The sequence below is a fragment of the Peromyscus eremicus genome, chromosome 7 (genome assembly GCF_949786415.1).
Source record: "Peromyscus eremicus chromosome 7, PerEre_H2_v1, whole genome shotgun sequence".
In the NCBI taxonomy this organism is placed as follows: domain Eukaryota; kingdom Metazoa; phylum Chordata; class Mammalia; order Rodentia; family Cricetidae; genus Peromyscus; species Peromyscus eremicus.
Window position 1 is genome coordinate 49,387,209 of NC_081422.1, and position 18,322 is coordinate 49,405,530.

The window sequence follows — 18,322 nt, forward strand, 5'->3', positions numbered from 1 at the left end:
CTCCTTTTGATTGAGTTTAAATCCTACTCCACAAGATGAAACCCATGCCTGACATTACCAGCAGACCAAGAACCTATGACTTGACAGGTCAGAGGCTCTGGGTGGGGGAGAATCTATTATTCCTACTCTGCTGAATGGACACAATATTAAACTGACACCTAAGGACCTACTGTTATACCCATAGATGAATGCATCTCTCAGCTCTCATCAGAGAGGCTTCTATGTGTAGTAGGTGGTGGTTAACATTTGGTCATGGGGCAGAGAATAAGAGACTGTGGACGGCTCAGGCCTACGTGGGCCCGGGGCTCAGGGATCACTTCAGAAGAGGGGTGGACAAAGTGTAAGATCCAGAGGTGGCAGATGACAAGAAGGAAGTTTGTTCTGAAGGCAGTAGGGCAGCTGCGGGGATGCGCTCACAGCATTTGTGCTAGCATGCACAAGACCTGTGCAAGCCCAAGGCAGATCAAGTCTCATGACGAGGAATGGTGGGCATGAAGTCCCTCCCACTCCTAGCTGAGCTACTGTTGGCAGCTGTTAGCCGCTGGGAGGAGAGTCCTGTTTCTCTAAGAGTGTAGCCCCTGTTAAGTTGACCACACTCCAGTGGGAGGCCACATATCCAAGGAAGTTTGGGCAACACAAATTGGTCTCGATATATGTATGTATTATTATTTTTTAAAAGGACACAAAGTTGAATGGGTCAGGAAGGGAATAGTTAGAGGAGGGGTGAATATGATCAAAATGTGTATGGAATTCTCAAAGAATGAATAAAAATAGATTTAAAAAGTAAAACTAAGTACCTGGCACCAAGGTAATAGAATACCTTGAAGGCACATTCAAGAATTGTTCAGACCACCACCTCAAAGGACTCAGACATTTTCCTTAGAGAGACCCAGGACAGCCACCTTCTGCAGGGCAATCTGGAAAACGTTGTCCTGAAACCCCTTCCTCACATCCAGACACTCGGTGACTACAGTGACAATTCAGGTGTGTCCCGGTCAGCTTGTGCCAGTGACAGACCTTGGCATCATCCACATCATGCTGGCTTTACAGACATTCAAAATGCAAGAGTTATGGAGTCCTGGAGATTTCCACAAAGATTTCAGAAGTCAGCCTGGGATGCTAAGCACTGTGTGGCAGCAGAGTAGATGTCCCCATCAGCAGCTCTCAAGCTGGCAATGTGTTGAAAATATGAGAGGGAAGCTGAGCCCGGAATGGAGACCCCAGAAGAGGTGACAGAATCGCCAAGGGACACTTCATGAGGTGGGTACAGCCAGCCCCAGAGTGTGGGCACGTGGGCTGCAGTCAGCGAATCTGTAGGAGCAGGACTGCCTGAGCCCTTCACACGCTGCCCCGGTGTGCATCAGATGTGCAGACGTGGGCTTTCATGTTTGCCCTGCTTCCTTTGAATCTTGCTTTGATCTGCTCCTTTCTACACATCTGTAGATGTAATTCTAAATGGTCTTATTAAATAAGAAACACAGAGCCAAATAAAGAGTTAAAAGCCCAGAGATCGAGCAGCAGCCAAGAGCTAAGACCGCCTTATCTTACCACTCACTGCTGTCCTTCCCCTGAGACCTTCTTCCTGTGTCCTGTCTTTTTATTATTGCCTTTCTGTTCTGCCTTCTCATTGGCTCTAAACCCAACCACATGACTTCCTCATCACTGCCTGTCTATACAGACCTCCAGGTCTCTATGGTTGGTACTGAGATTAAAGGCGTGTGTCACCATGCTGGTTGTGTCCTTGAACACACAGAGAGTCTGCCTGCCATGTGATCGGATTAAGGGCGTGCGCCACCACTACCAGATTTATGCTTAATGTCTTGCTATTAGCTTTGATCCCCAGGCAACTTTATTAATGTACAGATAAAATCACATTTCAGCACAAATAAAATATCACCATACACATCTATGCCTCCTTTTGGATCAGGAATGTTTACCTTGTGTTGTTGTATCCTGAACATAAGTAATCTTTTTACTTTTGCAGCTTCTCAGCTGGATCTGCCACGAGTCTCAAAGGAAACTTTTGACACGGACTGGTGAATAATTTTGAAGCAGTTAAGATTTTGGAAACTCGCCGGGCGGTGGTGGCGCACGCCTTTAATCCCAGCACTCGGGAGGCAGAGCCAGGCGGATCTCTGTGAGTTCGAGGCCAGCCTGGGCTACCAAGTGAGTTCAAGGAAAGGCGCAAAGCTACACAGAGAAACCCTGTCTCGAAAAACGAAAAAAAAAAAAAAAAAAAAAAAAGATTTTGGAAACTCTTGCAGAAACATTATGAAATGGAAATGAGCCTTTGAGGCCAGGGACAGAATGCCACACTTTGAATAAGTGCCAATAGCCAGTGTACTGAAGGCTTGGTCACCAGCCTGTTGGAGGTACAGGGAGGAGGTGGAACCTTTAGGGAGGGGAGGAGCCCGGTCCTTGGGACTGTGTCCTTCACAGAAAGCATTCTCTTTGCTCCCGGGCTGCCTTTAGGGGAATGCCATTGATGAATCATATGCTCCCTGCCATGATGTAGTCTCATCACAAGCCCCAAAGCAACAGGCCACAGTGTCTGCACTGAAACCAGGAGTCCAAATAAACGTTTCTGAGTGTTGGGATTAAAGGCATGTGCTGCTGCTGCTGCCGCCGCCGCCGCCGCCGCCGCCGCCGCCGCCGCCGCCGCCGCCGCCACCACCACCACCACCACCACCACCACCACCACCACCACCACCCAGCTATGTTTTTTAGTGAGGGAATGGTAATAAAATCTGGTTTGATGTAGATTGCTTGTCAGCCATCTTAGTTTGTATAGATTGCTCATCTCTTAGATCGCCATTACTGTTAGGATATTTTTAGGCCAAGAAATTTCATAGACCTCTTCCTTTTGACTTATTGAAATATGAGCCACAGTGAATTGCAACTGTCAGGTTTTATTTTGCATAGAGAAAAAACACAACCAGTGAGAACACTCAAATGGTCTCTGTGAATTATCTCTATCAGTGTGGTTCAGTCCAGAAGTGGAATCCGGGAAACTCGGTTTGTTCAGATCAGCTCCTTAAGCAGAACCAATTCTGATGACGTCCTACATTCCGGGCATCCCCACAGCTGAGGTGGGAGGCTTGCTGTTGGCATCCAGTGGGCAGAAGCCACAGGGCTGCCGAAGTCCACATGTCTCACATCCCCAGCAGAACTCTGGAGCCCAAAGCCTTGTGCCTGCTCTGACAGCCCCTCCTGTGGTCTGGATGGCTCCCTACAGCTCATATGTACAATAAATACTGTTTGGGAGGTTCTTAGGTCCTGGGGTCATGCCCTCATGAATGGAATTAGTACTCTTGTAAAGGACTCCAAAAAGACTAGCCCTTCCAGCCACGGGAAGACACACTGGAAGGTCTGTTTTATGAGGAAGACTCCTCCCCAGACAGTCTTGCTGGTGCCTTGATCTTCGGCTTCTCAGGCTCCTAAACTATGAGAAATAACTTTGTGTCTAAGTTGTCCTGTTTGTGGGATTTTTGTTGTTTTGAGATAGCATTTCACTATGCAGTTCTGGCTGGTGGGGAACTCACTATCTAGACCAGGCTGGCCTCAAATTCTCAGAGATCCCACCCGTCTCTGTCTCTGCCTCCTGAGTGCTGGGATTAAAGCCATGCAGGGCTCTACAGGATGTTTTCCTAAATTAGCGATGTAAACAGACTAGGGTGGTTTATTAACAGTGAGTGTGAGAGCGGGTGTAATTACGCAGGGTCTGATCATGTGCGATTTAGCAGCAACACAAACACTGAAATGGACGACCACCCTTGGACTTTGGAAAGACAGTAAGAAACAAGAATTGGTGGCGCACTGCTGAGATAGTCTACAATTCCAGGAGATTACGGGCTAAAGGAATGAGAAAATCCATAGAGATACTGACCTAATGGATTTAGTATTTGTGAATGGGAAGTTTTTCTATCTAGTTAAGTTTCAACCACAAGAAAAGGAGCCTTTTGACATGTTCTATCAGCAAGGCTAGTTAAAGGTTCATTTATCCATAGTAAATAACTAGTCATTTTTTTTCTACATTTTTTTTTTTTGGCCAAAAATCAAGATGAGTTGAAAATAACTAACCCTTGAAATAGCAAACTTAAAGCTGGTGACTGGATACTGTGGTGCTATTGAGAAGGTGCCCCCACATCAGTAAGGGGGAGCCTCGCTGAACAGAGTTCACAATTTATGTGTCATCTCTGGCCATCAAGGGCTGTAGAAATAATCCTGCCGTCCCTAAAATGCACACCAGGATGAAAACCCAGAGGAAGATTCGGTCAATCACCATGGCAACATACTTCCAATCATCTTGAATCTGAAAAACAAAAAAACGATGAAAGAAAACAACGTGAAGGAAAGGTCAATTTTCAGTATTAAGTCATGTTATGGTAGAGAAGCCATTTTATTTTGTAGACAGGGAATCTTTTCTTACTGATGTGATCCGAGGAAATCTATGGTGATGGCTAAAAATGATTGTCAACCTAACAGGATCCAGAATCCCCTAGGAGACAAGCCACTGAGCATGCTCATGAAGGGTTATCGAGATTAGGCTAGCCTCTGGAGGTGACTATGAGGGATGATCTAGATTGATGAAGGTGGAAAGGCCCAGCTCAACTGTGGGCGGCATCACTCCATGTGCTAGGGTCCTAGACAGAATCAAATTGACCTGTGGCGTTCATCTCTCTGCTTTCTGACTGTGGATGCAGGGTGACCAGCTGCCTCACGCTCCTGGCACCATGCCTTCTCTACACGATGGACCATTTTCCCTGGAGTGGTTGGTAAGCCCAAATAAACACCCTCAAGTTGCTTCTTATCAGGCAGATGGCCACAGCAGTACTGAGACAGCGACCAACCTCAGATTTCATGTCGTGGGGAAACAGGTGTAAAATATGGGTCACGTTAGTTCAAATGGAATTTTTTTTTCCTTTTGAGGCAAGGTCTGGTCTTCATGTCTAAACAGTTTAGGTTAGCCTCAAATTATTGATCATCCTTCACGGCCTCCTGAGGGCTGTGATTATAGGTATTTACCACCACTCAGAAGTGTGTGTGTGTGTGTGTGTGTGTGTATCTCCTATGTTTTTTCTAAATTGAATTCTAATATTAAAGCTTGCATGCCTCTACAGGAGGGTCCGGAGCCTTTGTTAGAATGGAGACTACGATCCAACATCATTTGACATTGTTTCAAAGTACTTGCTCATTTCTAGTTTTGGATACTAATTTCTGTTTAACGTCTGTTCCAAAGTGAAATAAAGTGAGCCTGACATTTTCCTCTCTCACCACGCCCCTTCAAAATGCCCACCTGACCAAATGTCATCGTCATCTGTAAGGCCAAGCAGGCTAAACCACAGACATAATGGCTGGCAATATCGTAAAGGATGGGAGGAAAGAGCAAGCATAATTATAGATAATGAGCTTCAATTTAGGCTTGAAACAGGAAGGAGAATCTATGGTAATTAAACTCGCAGACAATTCAGAAAGCAAAGAAACCACAATTGAGTTGAGAGAGCACCCATGAGTCAACTGATCTTGGAGCAATAATCACATCAAGAAGCAGCGTGTAATTTTATAATTCAATTAAACACACCGAAATGGGGCTGGGAGATGTGGTCCTTATTTCACCATTATGAGCTTGGGTAAATGTGTCCTTTCAGTGACACCATGAAAGTCACAGTCATGGCAAAGTTAGAATCATAATGCCCTGTTTGACATGGTACTGTATTGGAATACCCAAGACTTGTCTGTATGCACTTCAAGTCCACAGCCTGTGCATCACCCACCACAACACCACTCCCAAGGCTCTGCGAGGCATCGGGGAGAAAATGGGTGGAGATAAACTTTGTTTTTTTTTTTGTCCAGCTCTGCTCCTTTCTATAGGTATAAGAATCTGGGTAAGGGGCTGGAGAGATAACTCAGCAATTAAGAGCACTGGCTGCTCTTCCAGAGGACCCGGGTTCAATTCTCGGCACCCACATGGCAGCTCACAACTGTCTGTAACTACAGTTCCAGGAGATCTAATACCCTCACACAGACATACATGCAAGCAAAACACCATTGTACATTAAAAAAAATAATAATCTAAAAAGAAATGAGTAAATTTCATCTCCCTCGGTCTCAATGTCCTCATCTGAAAAATGGGAATAAAAATAGTGCAACCTCAGGGGTTGCTTCTGCGACTCCTTAATGAATGATACTTTTAATATTAATGTTGACTTAAGAAGTGCCCTTCTCCCTGTATAAATCTGAGACTGGATTCAATGACGCCCAGGCCTGGAATCCCAGGATTCCAGGGAGGAGCTGAGACAGTACAATTGTGAGTTCAAGGATGGCCTGGACTACAAGTGAGGTAACTAAGATATCCAAGGACATCTAACTGGCCTGAACAAGCTGTTGACTCAAGAGGCTAATTTCTTTTTGAAAAAATTTCTCATATCTGAGAAGAATAAATTAAATTTTAAATGATTGTGTGTGTGTGTGTGTGTGTGTGTGTGTGTGTGTGTGTGTGTGTGTGGTTATTAGCGGAGGCCAACGGAGGGTGCTGGATTCCCTGGAGTTAGAGTTATGGGCATTGTGAGCCATCTGATATGGGAGCTAGGAACCAAGTTTGTATCCTCCCCAAGAGCTGCAAGTGCTCTTACCTGCTAGGCCATCTCTCCAGCCCCCAAGAGTTGAATTTCCTAACTCTGTCCTATGCATCACCACACAAAGAAGCCATAATAAAAGCCACGTATTTACCTCTTTGGCTACATTCTGAGCTTTCATATTTTCAGCAATATACTTCACACTTTGGATGGCTTCTTTGATTTCCGGGGACAGAGCGGAGAGGGACAACACAGCATCAACAGACTCGGAACTTGAGCTTCTCGTGAGATTAGCACTGAAATTCGAGATTTTTACCCTGCGGTGGTGGCAGTAGCCGCATGTCCCATCTTGGCACGGGTAGCCTTCCTTGCAGCTTTTGGAGTCCGCACGGTTGAAGCAGTTCAGGTTTGAGAGTTCAGCACTGTAGAAGGTCCTTGGCTTCTGAGCATCTCCCTCGCTGCTGGTCGGCCTCGTCATAAACATGACCCTGGGGAGCAGGTTCAGGAATACAGCCTTGACCCACGTGGGCATCGTGTGTGTGGTTGGAGTTCTGTAGTGCACATTGAGCACGAAGACTGTGATGACGATGGACAAGGTGACGAAGATCATGGTGAAGAGGAGGTACTCCCCGATCAGGGGGATGACCAACGAAGTGGAGGGGATGGTCTCAGTGATCACTAGGAGAAAGACAGTCAGAGAGAGGAGCACGGAGATGCAGAGCGTCACCTTCTCTCCACAGTCAGAGGGCAGGTAGAAGACGAGCACTGTGAGGAAGGAGATGAGCAGGCAGGGGATGATGAGGTTGATGGTGTAGAACAGTGGCAGCCGGCGGATGTACAGCGAGTACGTGATGTCTTGGTAGATCTCCTCACAGCAGTTGTATTTGATCTCATGTTTGTAGCCCGGGGCTTTGATGATGGCCCACTCGCCACTTTCCCAGTAGTCCTTGAGGTTCATGGAGGAGCCAATGAGGACCAGGTCGATCTTTGCCTTGTCATAGGACCAGGAGCCAAACTTCATGGTGCAATTTTGGTAGTCGAATGGGAAGTAAGTCACATCAATTTTGCATGAGCTCTTAAAGATGGCTGGAGGGATCCAAGTCACTTCTCCTGTGTACTTGAGTAGAGCTTTGGTCTTGTCATCCACCTGGAAATCCCCATCAGCGCTGTGAAGACACGTGGGGCACACAACTCATGATCACCACCATATGGCCACCCAGCCAGGCTTCCCACGTGGCCACCAGGACAGTAACAAGTGATGATTTGTAAAACAGTGGGATATGGGAGGTCAAAGGATCCTAAGAGGTCGCTGGGCCAACTGCTCCATTCTCCAGTGGAGACACTGAGGCCTAGGCCTCCCCAGCTCATGCTCTGCCACACTGGTTATCCACCCTCCCACCTCTCCTGACACATGGTTTCCAGCTTCTCCCAGTACATTCTCACCACCTCTGGAACCTCCCCATCACACACTGCCATGCTGGTCATATCCAGTACATTCTACAGTGTACAATTCCCAGGTTGATGTTTATGGAGACTCCTAAGTGCCAAAAATGGGCCCCACTGCTGCTCTGAATTTACGATAACGAGATGAACGTTGTCCTGGAGGTGGGTGTTTCAGCAGCCTTTGGGGATGTTAGCAGGCAAGACCTTGTTAGCATCCCTTTATTCAGTCTCCACTGGGTGCCTGATACATCTGTGAAGGCCCACAGCAGACCAGACATGGCTTCATGGGTCAGCCACGTGCAGATGCTGTGAAACACACCCTTGTAAGGAAGCTCATCCCCTCCCCTCAGGTCCCAGTCTACCACTACCCCCTCCTCCAGTTCTACCTCTGCTCCCTCCAGTTCTACCTCTGCCCCTCTCCAGTTCTACCACCGACAGCCCCCCCTCCTAACACTGTTCTCCAATTAAAAAACCGTGTTTCCTGACTTCACTGAACACACTTTCAGAGGGAACTCAGCAAACTCGCCTCTTCACTTCCCTGTCTCGGTTACTCCCATGTTTCTGCTCTCTTAGCCGTGTGCACCCAGCTTTCTTTCTGTACAGATAACTCCGTTTTCTGAGACGCATCCTGCTAGTGTTTATAAACTTGGGTCTTAGCAGCACCGATGACACTCTCAGTTCCCTGTAGGACTTGCATTCAGCATTCCATCTCTGTGGCCAGCAGAAGCCATCTGACAGCAAGGCCACTTGGTTCTCACTGAGGGACGTCTTCCTTTGTAGATAAGGACATGCTACTTACTGTAGCACACGCAAGACTCAAACCCACTATCCTTCTCCCTTAGCCTCCTGACTGCTGGGATTACAGATGTGCACCATGCCTGGCTCATTGAAGACTCTCGACATCTGGAGCCAGCCCCTTGGGTGTTGTCAGTATTATACTCTTTTTTTTGGGGGGGGGGCCTGCAACCCAGCTCCCAAATAAATCACACAGAGAGGCTTATTCTTAATTATGACTGCCTGGCCTTAGCTTGGCTTAGTTGCTAGCCAGCTTTCCTTAACTTTAAATTATCCCATCTATCTTTTGCCTCTGGGCTTTTCCCATTCTCTTACTTCCATAAATCTTGCTCTTACTCTGTGGCTTGCTGATTGTGTAGCTGGGTAGCTGATCCCTGATGTCCTCTGCTTCTCTGGCTCCTCCTCTGGCTGCTAGCTCCTCCTTCTTTCTCCCAGATTTCTCCTTCTATTTATCCTCTCTGCCTGCCAGCCCCACCTATCCTTTCTCCTGCCTCACTATTGGCTGTCCAGCTCTGTATTAGACCATCAGGTGTTTTAGACAGGCACAGTAACACAGCTTCACAGAGTTAAACAAATGCAACATAAACAAAAGTAACACACCTTACAATAACTTTCTCCTACACTTGGGTCTCTTAGCTTGCAGTAGTGGGGGGGGGGGCATTCACGGTTTCCATGCCCCTTTGGTTGCCCTGTGAAAATCTGAAAGAGTCAAAATTCTAAACACTGAGGGATGACCTGGTATTGCTATTGGAAGGCCAGGAGTGCTCTGGTGCAGCACCACTGCTGGTCTGTCCTTCCCACCCACACTGTTTCCACCGAGCAGGACAGCTGTTGCATGTGACAAGCCAATGCCTGAGCCCCTGCCCATGTCTGTTTCAGCGGGCTGGCTTTCCCTACGGGTTTCCAGTAGAAACTTGTGGGGATGGTAGCTGGGAAGACAGCCCAGTGATTGAAGGACTCGCCACACAATCGTGAGGACCAGAGTTTGGATTCCCCAGAACCCATGTAAGTGCCAGGTAGATGTGGCAGCCTTGGAAGGCAGAGACAGGAGCTCTCCAGAGCAAGTTGGCCAGAAAGCAATGTCAGGAATTATCTCTGATTGTTCTTTGATCCTTATTCACTGAGGCAGGCTCTCTCAATCAAACCCAGAGCTTACCCAGGATTGCTCAATCAAACCCAGAGTGACGATAAGGTTGACAGTGAAGATGTGAGCGGAACGGATCAGCAAAGGTCCTTACATACAAGAGAAGATTATGTGTGGAAATGGGGCAAGGGTCGGGAAAAATCACAACATCAGAAACTCGTGAAAGCTATAGATTCCTTCAGAAAAATAGAACAGCCACTGTCCACACATTCAGTGACAGTTTCAGTGCCCACGTCTGCATTTGAGAGCATAGGGCCAGAGAGTCATGAGACCTGCAGGCCAGCTGGGGTAGCTGCTGAATGGAGGTAACCTAGGGAGGAGAAAATGGGGTCCCCAGGCCTTAAGAGTTAGCCCTAGGGTCAGAAGCATAGAAAAAATAGCTGCCCATCAAGAAAAGGATCATACACAGAAGATATGGTGATACATATCCTAGAATCCTAGCACTTGGGATAGCAAGGCCAGAGAATCATGAGTTTGAAGCCAGCCAGGGATATACAGTGAGACCCTGTCTCAAAAAATAACAAAGACCTGATTTGATATTGAATCCTCAGCGAGGTTTCAATTGGTATTTGAAAATTTAAAAACATGGCAGAGGGCTGGTAAAGTGGTTCAGCTGGTAAAGATGTCATCAAGTCTGGTGACCTGAGTTCTATTCTCAGACCCCTGAACCTACATGGTGGAACCAGGAACTGGCTCTTGCAATTTCTTCTGACCTCCACATATGCTCTCTCTCTCTCTCTCTCTCTCTCTCTCTCTCTCTCTCTCTCTCTGTCTCTCTTCCTCTCCCCTCCCCTCACTCCCTCTTTACCTTCCTCTACTCCCACACAAATAAACGTAAAAAAAAGAAACCAGTAAAACTTTACAGTGAGAACATACACAGGGTTGCAGAGAAATGAGTGAAGGCTGGGCAGTTTTATAGGGATCTCAGAACTCTCAACACACACACCCAACTGTCCTTCAGAACCACGCAGAAAAAGTTGCCCATGGCAGGAAATGGGATGCATTGAGACAGGTAAAAATCCTCGGGTAGCCGTGCTAAAGAGCAAGGCACGTATGAAGAAGACAATTATACATACTAACATTAGGAAAGACACTGCAGAGCAAGAGAGAAAATAGTTGACCCCGGGGCAGCTATGTGTATAACGGCTCCTCTGGCTATGCTGGTCTCTAACTTAGGAACCTGGGACAGTCTCTGAGTCTGGCCCAGCCCTGCTCGTCTCCCAAGAGTATTCTCCCTCAAAGAGGTCGTTACAGCCATCGTCCCAGCCCTGCCACAGAGCTAGTAACTGGTGCCACATGCAAGACCCTCCCCTGCCATCCCAGATCCCACCACCATACACTGGGGCCCCTCCCTGATCCTCCAGCCTTCTACCCCACAGTGCAGCTAATGAGGTCACTTCCGCTCTCCATGACATACCCTCCTGCACCCCTGGACCTTCCCTGATGCATTTACCCTGTTCCAGATCCCATGTGACCTTCAAAGCCCACTTCAATGACATTTCCTCCCAGCAGCTTTCCCTGGTGACCTTTCCCCTCCTCCGGCCACACGTCACTCTCTTAGGAGTCACTCAGCATCCCGCCACTCTGTGGTTCACTGACAAACTACGGTATCCAGTACATAACTCATATCCAGAGCCTGCAGAGTGAGCAAGCAAACAGATCCCTCTTAGAAAGGGCCACAGAAGGCCGGTGAGCGGCTGGAGGACCCAGAGCACAGTCCGCCAGACCAAAGAGTGTGGAACAGCCAGCTCCTTACTTGTTATAAAGCACGATGTCTGGTTTCCAGATCTTCTCTGCGGGGACACGCATGAACTCCACCCCTTGGTAGTCGGAGGGTTTCCATTTCAGCTTGTAGTCATTCCAGATCTGGTGGAAGGAGGTAGGAGACAGTGGAAGGGCCAGCCAGGTTTTCTTTCTCCTCACACTGCATCACGGTCATTATAGGGACAGGCCGGCCACCCGCTTTGGGTCACTGAGCCATTTCTCTGCTGCAAACTATGTGGGCCCCAGGGAGCAACTTGGGGGCAGCAGGGCAGGCAGCATGGGCTAAGTCTGCAGGTTGCCCCTGCCCTGGGAAGGTAGCCCTCAGGACTAGGGAGCTCAACCTTTGTCAACCAATCAGGAGCTGCTAATCAGTGCATTCTCTGATCACATTAGCCAGGGCTCAGCCTTCTGGACTTCTACATTAAACTCTTATTCTTTACATACCTTGAGCTCACTCTCCAGGCCAGGGGTAGGGGCAGGAGGCTGAGGCAAGAGGGTTGTGAGTTCAAGGCCAGTTTAAGTTATATAGGGAGTTCAAGGCCATCCTGGGCTACAAATGGGAAAAGTGGGGGTTGCTCCATGAATAAAGTATTGGTTGTGTAAGTGTGAGGACTGGAGTTTGGATCCCCAGCACCTACACAATCTTCCCGTTTCATAATCCCAGGGAGGCAAAGAAGGAATCCCCAGGGTATCCTGGCTCCCTAGATCAGCAGAATCATTAAGCCAGACACCTCGCTTCAATAAATGATATGATGACTGATCAGGGAAGACATTCTTTATCAACCTCTGTCCTCCAAATTCATGCACACATGCATGCACAGCCCCACACATGCACCTTTACACATGCACATACACACCAAATATGTGGGGCTAGAGATGGAGCTCACTTGGTAGAATGCTTACTTAGTAAACACAATTCCCTGGGCTCAGTCCTAACCACCACATAAACCAGGCATGGGGGCATATACCTGTAATCCAATCACTAGGGAGATAAAGGTAGAAGGATCACAAGTTCAAGGTCATCCCCAACCACACAGTGAGCTTCAGGCTGGCCTGAGATACATGAGACACCTGCCCCCCATCTCAAAAAATAAAATAGTGTTTTCTAACTAAAAAGTTTCATTTGGAATGGAGCCATGATCCCATAGGACCCTAAAAGTGCTGAGTGCAGAGCTCCAGAAGGAAGCAGGGTGGGACCATGGCCACAGAGGGAACATGTGGGAGCACAGAGAGGGAGCACTTAGCTTGGCTTGCCAGCCTCTTGAAACAAAGGCCGTAGGAGCTGAGTTTGAGGCTGGCTGAGCCAGAAGATGGGTCACCATTAGGCTGGAGGGCCATGCTGTCCCCCTACAGATCTGATCAGAGCCTCCCTGAGGAGGACTTGTGGGAACCAATCTCATTGCCTCATCCGAAGAACACCAGTGTCTCTACTCCCACCCTACCCACAATGCAACAGAACCCACTTCTGGCTTTGCAAGAGAAAGGGAGGATGAGATCGCAAGTGCCACCAGAATTAGAGGTTGGGGTTCCAGTGTGGGGCAGGGTTTTGAGTCAGGGCCTCTCTGTGTGGTCCTGACTGGCCTTGAACTCACTTTGTAGACCAAGCTGGCTTTGTTTGGTTGTTTTTTGTTTGTTCTTTTGAGACAGGAGCCCCTCGACATAGTCCTGGCTATCCTGGAACTTTCTATGTAGACCAGGCTGGCTTTGAACTCACAGAAATCCCCATGCCTCTGCCTTCTGAGTGCTGGGATCAACGATGTGAGCCACCACACCCAGCCTGTCCAATTTCATAGTGGGGATATGGAGAGAATTCTCTCTCCAGGCTGTAGCTTGCCTATCTGTAACACGAGGAATCAGTCCTGAAGAGCAGAGAGGTGACCCTGACTGGGAGTCCTCAGGAGTAGCATCCAGTCTGCAGCCCCTTTTGTTTCCCGGCAGCAGAGAAAGAGATTACCACCAGGGGGCAGCAGCACACAGAGCCTGCGCACGTACCTGCTTCAGCCACAGGTTGGTTTCCATGATCTGGTTTACCTCATCCTAGAAAGTGAGATCGAAGTTGACAGGTGAAGGATAAAAATAAGGCTGACTCCAGACAGGCTCCCCTAGAACCCCATGGCCACACCTGGTGGCTCCAGCACTTACCACCTTCACCAGCTGAGACATGGACACCTCGAACTGGATGGTGACTGGGTGGGACACGTTGGCCACAGGCCGGATGATCTCGTTGTAATCTTCGAACAGGTACTGGAACAGGCGGTGTTCAGCTTCTGAGGCACTGGCCGCTGAGGGAGGCATTCCTGTCAGTTCCTGGGGAAATGGTCGCTTACCTCTCTCCACGAGGACATCCCGTCTCCAGATGTCCATCTGCCAGCGCACTCTGCAAACCCAGGCTTCCAGGCTAATAACGCTCCCTTTGTTAGAAGCTGGAAACCCGGGGCTCAGGAAGGACAAGAATTCTACCAGGTCACTCACATTCAGTGGTTTAGAAGCCTGAGTTCGGAAGCTGGTACATCTGGGATATATCCCAGCAAAACGTGGGAAGCCGTGCAAGCTTTGGCTAGTAGCTTAAACTCTCTGAACCTTTGTTTGTTTTTAATCTATCAAAATAAAGAATATTGTAGCGGGTAGCTGTTTGAGCCATGCCCTAAAGCATCACCCCTAGTGAGGCAGCTGTTACAGCTGCCTATGACCTTGAGGTACCCGCCCCTGGGGCGTGGCCACCAGGGACCCTTAAGACCTGGGATGCACCTACACCTCCTCCTCTTGGCTACCTCGTGGTTTTGGATGCTGAGGTCTTGGACCAAGCCATTCAGCATGGGACATAGCTCAGCTTTCCCGGACCCTACAATAAAACTGCTGTGGTTGTGTTTACCCCCCAATAAATTCCTTTGATCATTAAATAGACTCCGTGGATTAATCCCAATAGAGTATGCATTAATGCACCTCAAAAATGAGAGTGAAGTGCTTTGTTCCGTGGCCTGTGGCAGGCTCTCAGGAACTGTTAGCTTGATGGGATGCTTGCTCTTCAGGCATCCATACTTCTGGGTGTGTTATTACCATATTCTTAGCTTCCTCTCTCCCTCTCTCCTTCTCTCTCTTCAATTTAAGCAAAGACTACATTTTTTTCTTCTTTAAATATTTTTCAAAGGGGTGCAGACCGTGGCATGTGTGTGGCATTCAAAACTTAGCCTTCAAAACTCAGTTCTCTCCTTCTACCATGAGGGTCCTGGGAATAAAACTCAGGTCGTCAGGCTGGGTGGTGAGTGTCTTTACCAGCTGAACCAGATATATAACCTTTCTTTACATAAGCCACCCAACTTTGCTTTTAATAATAATAATAATAATAATAATAATAATAATAATAATGAAAGAACTACTAGAGGCTCAGACCTTTATTGTTACTCCAAGGAAGGTACCCCGGCTGCCCAGGTGGAAAGATGACTCACCCAATCCCGGGGCGGGGGCGGGGACATCCAGAGTTCCCTCAGGTTAGGAGACCTGTTTCCCACTATGTGGGAGACTGCAGCCCCTTCCTCCATCCTCCCACAGTCTGCAGGGCTTTGGATATGGACGTCTTAGGAGCCAAGGTGCCCACGGGTTTCTGCCAGTGGCGCCTTGACCCCAACTCCTTACCTCGGAGGCCCCTGGGCACCCTCTTTGTTCACAAGCCCACCCCAGCTAAGCGAGACATCTTGGCTTAAGCGTTGGCTGCTTCCTACTTACAGTACTGGGGTCAGTCGCGGGACAGTCTTTTGGGGGAAGTGGTAACCCAACTTCTTCAGGCCGTGATTTCGGGGGCCCCTCGCCAGAGTGCAGACTGTAATGATGCAAGCCACCCCCAACCCCCAGTGAACGGCAGGCTCTGCCCGCCTTCGGGGGACATCGTAGCTGCGCTTCTACCTCATCCACCAGCCATCTCGGGTCTCTGGAAGGGCTTCCTCCTAACAGACTCCTCTAACGTCTCCGCGATGGCCTGGGAGGAGCAATCACGTCGAAGGTCTCCAGGCAACGCGGTCATTGTGCAGAGACCAGAGGACCAGGACCAGAGGCTTGGTCCAACCCCAGCTCCAAACCACTCGGTACTCCAGGTGGCTTTGGACAAGTCTTCAGCCTTCTTTAACCACAGGGCTTCCCACACAGTCCACAAAACCAAACAGTGGGCAGAAGGCAGATACTGGAAGCGGGGCTGCGGGTCCCTGCAGCAGGGCGACGTTCGGGACCGGGACTCGAACCTCTAACTCCTGCACAGACCCAGAGGGCCCGCTCTGAGCTCCCCACGAGCCTCCGCTAACTGAGAGGCTTGGGAACAAAGGAGCGCCCAAGGGGCTCAGCGAGGTAGGGACTGGGATGCGCGCGCACTGTCAGAACCGTGGGACCACGCTGAGATCCAGGGCGGGTGGGCGCCCAGACTTCTATGGGGCTGGTGGCCGAAGCCTGGTGGAAAGCCAAGGCCAGGGCTGCAGCCTCGCAGAGGCGACCCCCCGGCCGCCGCCCGCCGCCCGCCCGGCCTCCGGACCCGACCGCTCCCCGCGCGTACCTGGCAGTAGCAGCAGCAGCGGCAGCAGCAGCATCGACAGCGGCGACCGGAGCGGCGCGGCGTTCATGTCTGGAGACCGCGTGGACAGGGCGGGATCCACTCGGGTGCTGACCGCCGACGCCCAGCTGTGCGGGCGCGGGGACCGCGGGGCTCCTCCCGGCTTCCTGTCGCCGAGCTCCTGCGCACCTGCGCGCCCGAAATGCACGAACCCCGGGGCCGCCGAGCGCCGCGAGCAGCCGCGGGGCGGGGAGGCCGAGGCGAGGCGGGAGCTGCACCCGCCGTGGGAGGGGCGTCGGGTCCCTGCCTCGCCCTGAGCAGCCCTGGAGTCTGGAAACCTCTAGGCTAAGGACCAGACCGGGCGCAGGCACTGTCACCAGGGCAGCAAAAAAAAGGGGCAAGTCTTTGGCCAGGGCTTGCCGGGCGCGTGCAGCTCCGAGGGGGTCTGGGGGACCACCGCAAGGATGTACCAGCTCTGGTGCAACTCAAAACGAGGCCATGGAAGTTGATGCTCTTAAAGTAACTATTTTCTGCACGGTACGGGTGTGTACACGCACATACGTGCATACACGCAGCATACAGTTAAGGGGGAACAGATGGGTTAGAGTCGAAATAATTTTGGCGATGAGTTTATCATGGCCCGGTGAAGACACCCGGGAGGTTTTATATTATTCTCTTAATTTAGACTATGCTAGAAACGCTCCTTAATAAGCCACAGAACAATGCTGGAGGTTACAGCTCAGCAGGAGAGGGCTCCCCTGGCATACCCGAGGCCCAGGCTTGGATCCCCAGCATAGCAAATAAATGCTTTTAAAAGTAAGGCTGAAACAGAGAGAGTATCTGGCTTTCCACCCTGACCCTTGTAGACCCTGCTTTGTCTCACTGCCACCTGCTAGCCTGGGTGTCCCAGGAATAGGCAGTGACAGGGTAGGTGTCCTGGGGTCCCTTGGCTTCTCTGGCCACCACCGGGGATGGCTTGGCACTTTGGAGGCTTCCTTGATGGTTATTAGGGAGCTTGTTAGGGTGAAGGAGAGGCACTAGGTTGGATCGTGGCGATGAACATACTAAAACTCGCGGAATTGTCCACTGAAAATGAGTGGATTTTATGGTGTGTAAATCATACTTCAATAAAAGTTTGTTTTTTAAAGGTTTTATTGACTGTGTGGGTGTGCATACACATGGAAGCCAGAGGACAACTTTGTGGAGTCAGTTCTCTCCTTCCATCCTTATACGGACTCTAGGGGTGAAATTCAGGTCGCCTCGCCTGAGAAGTAAGCACCTCCACTCACTGAGCCGTCTTACTGGCCCAAGGATGTTACTTTTAAAGATGCAGCAGAAAGAAAAAAAAAAAAGCCAGTCTCTAACGGTTACACCCTGTAGGATTCCATGTAAGCCGCAGGCTAGAAGATTCTGAACTAGAGTGATGGAGAAAAGGTAAGGGGTGGCCAGGGGTGCCAAGGTCAAGTGTGCAGGCCATGGCACGATACAGAATAGCAGCAGAGCCTGCGTGAAACACATTTCATTTGTCCTAGTGATGGTTATACAAATGTAGACTCACGTTAAAATTTAAAGGATCACGCACAAAGAAGCCAACTTTATTGTATGATAATTCTAAAAACAACACTCTTTAAAATATTCTCCTTCAGGGGCTGGAGACTCAGCAGTCAAGAACACGGGCTCCCCTTCCAGAGGACCCAGGTCTGATTCCCAGCGCTGACATGGCGGCTCATGTCTGTAAGTCCAGTTCCAGGGACTCCAGTGCCCTTTTCTGGCTCCCAGGGGTACCAAGCATGCACATGGTGCACACAAATACATGAAGGCGAAACACCCATGCACATAATTTTAAAATATTCTCCTTAACTCCAGAAATATCTTGAGTGCCATCAATGGGGCAAGTAGTGTGAGAAATGGACCAGTGTGGGTGTGTGAGAGAGAGACAGGACTGAACCAACCGTGATGGAAAGGCAGAAAGCAGCCAGAGCTGCAATGTCCCGGAGAAGGCTGGCCACTCTTTCTAGAGGTGGGGACCAACGGCAGCTACTCAGAGGGAGCACGTGAGCTTGAAGG

At 49.5% G+C, this 18,322-nt stretch overlaps 1 protein-coding gene across 1 annotated transcript; it reads right to left on the reverse strand.

Annotated features, from left to right (window-relative positions):
• Positions 1-4,183: 4,183 nt before the first annotated feature.
• On the reverse strand, positions 4,184-16,325 carry Chrna3 (cholinergic receptor nicotinic alpha 3 subunit). Its single transcript, XM_059266918.1, has 6 exons — positions 16,259-16,325; positions 13,864-14,003; positions 13,714-13,758; positions 11,714-11,823; positions 6,730-7,741; positions 4,184-4,312 (listed from the first exon to the last, which is right to left on the reverse strand). The coding sequence occupies exons 1-6, from the start codon at positions 16,323-16,325 to the stop codon at positions 4,184-4,186; spliced, it is 1,503 nt and encodes a 500-aa protein (XP_059122901.1).
• Positions 16,326-18,322: the final 1,997 nt, after the last annotated feature.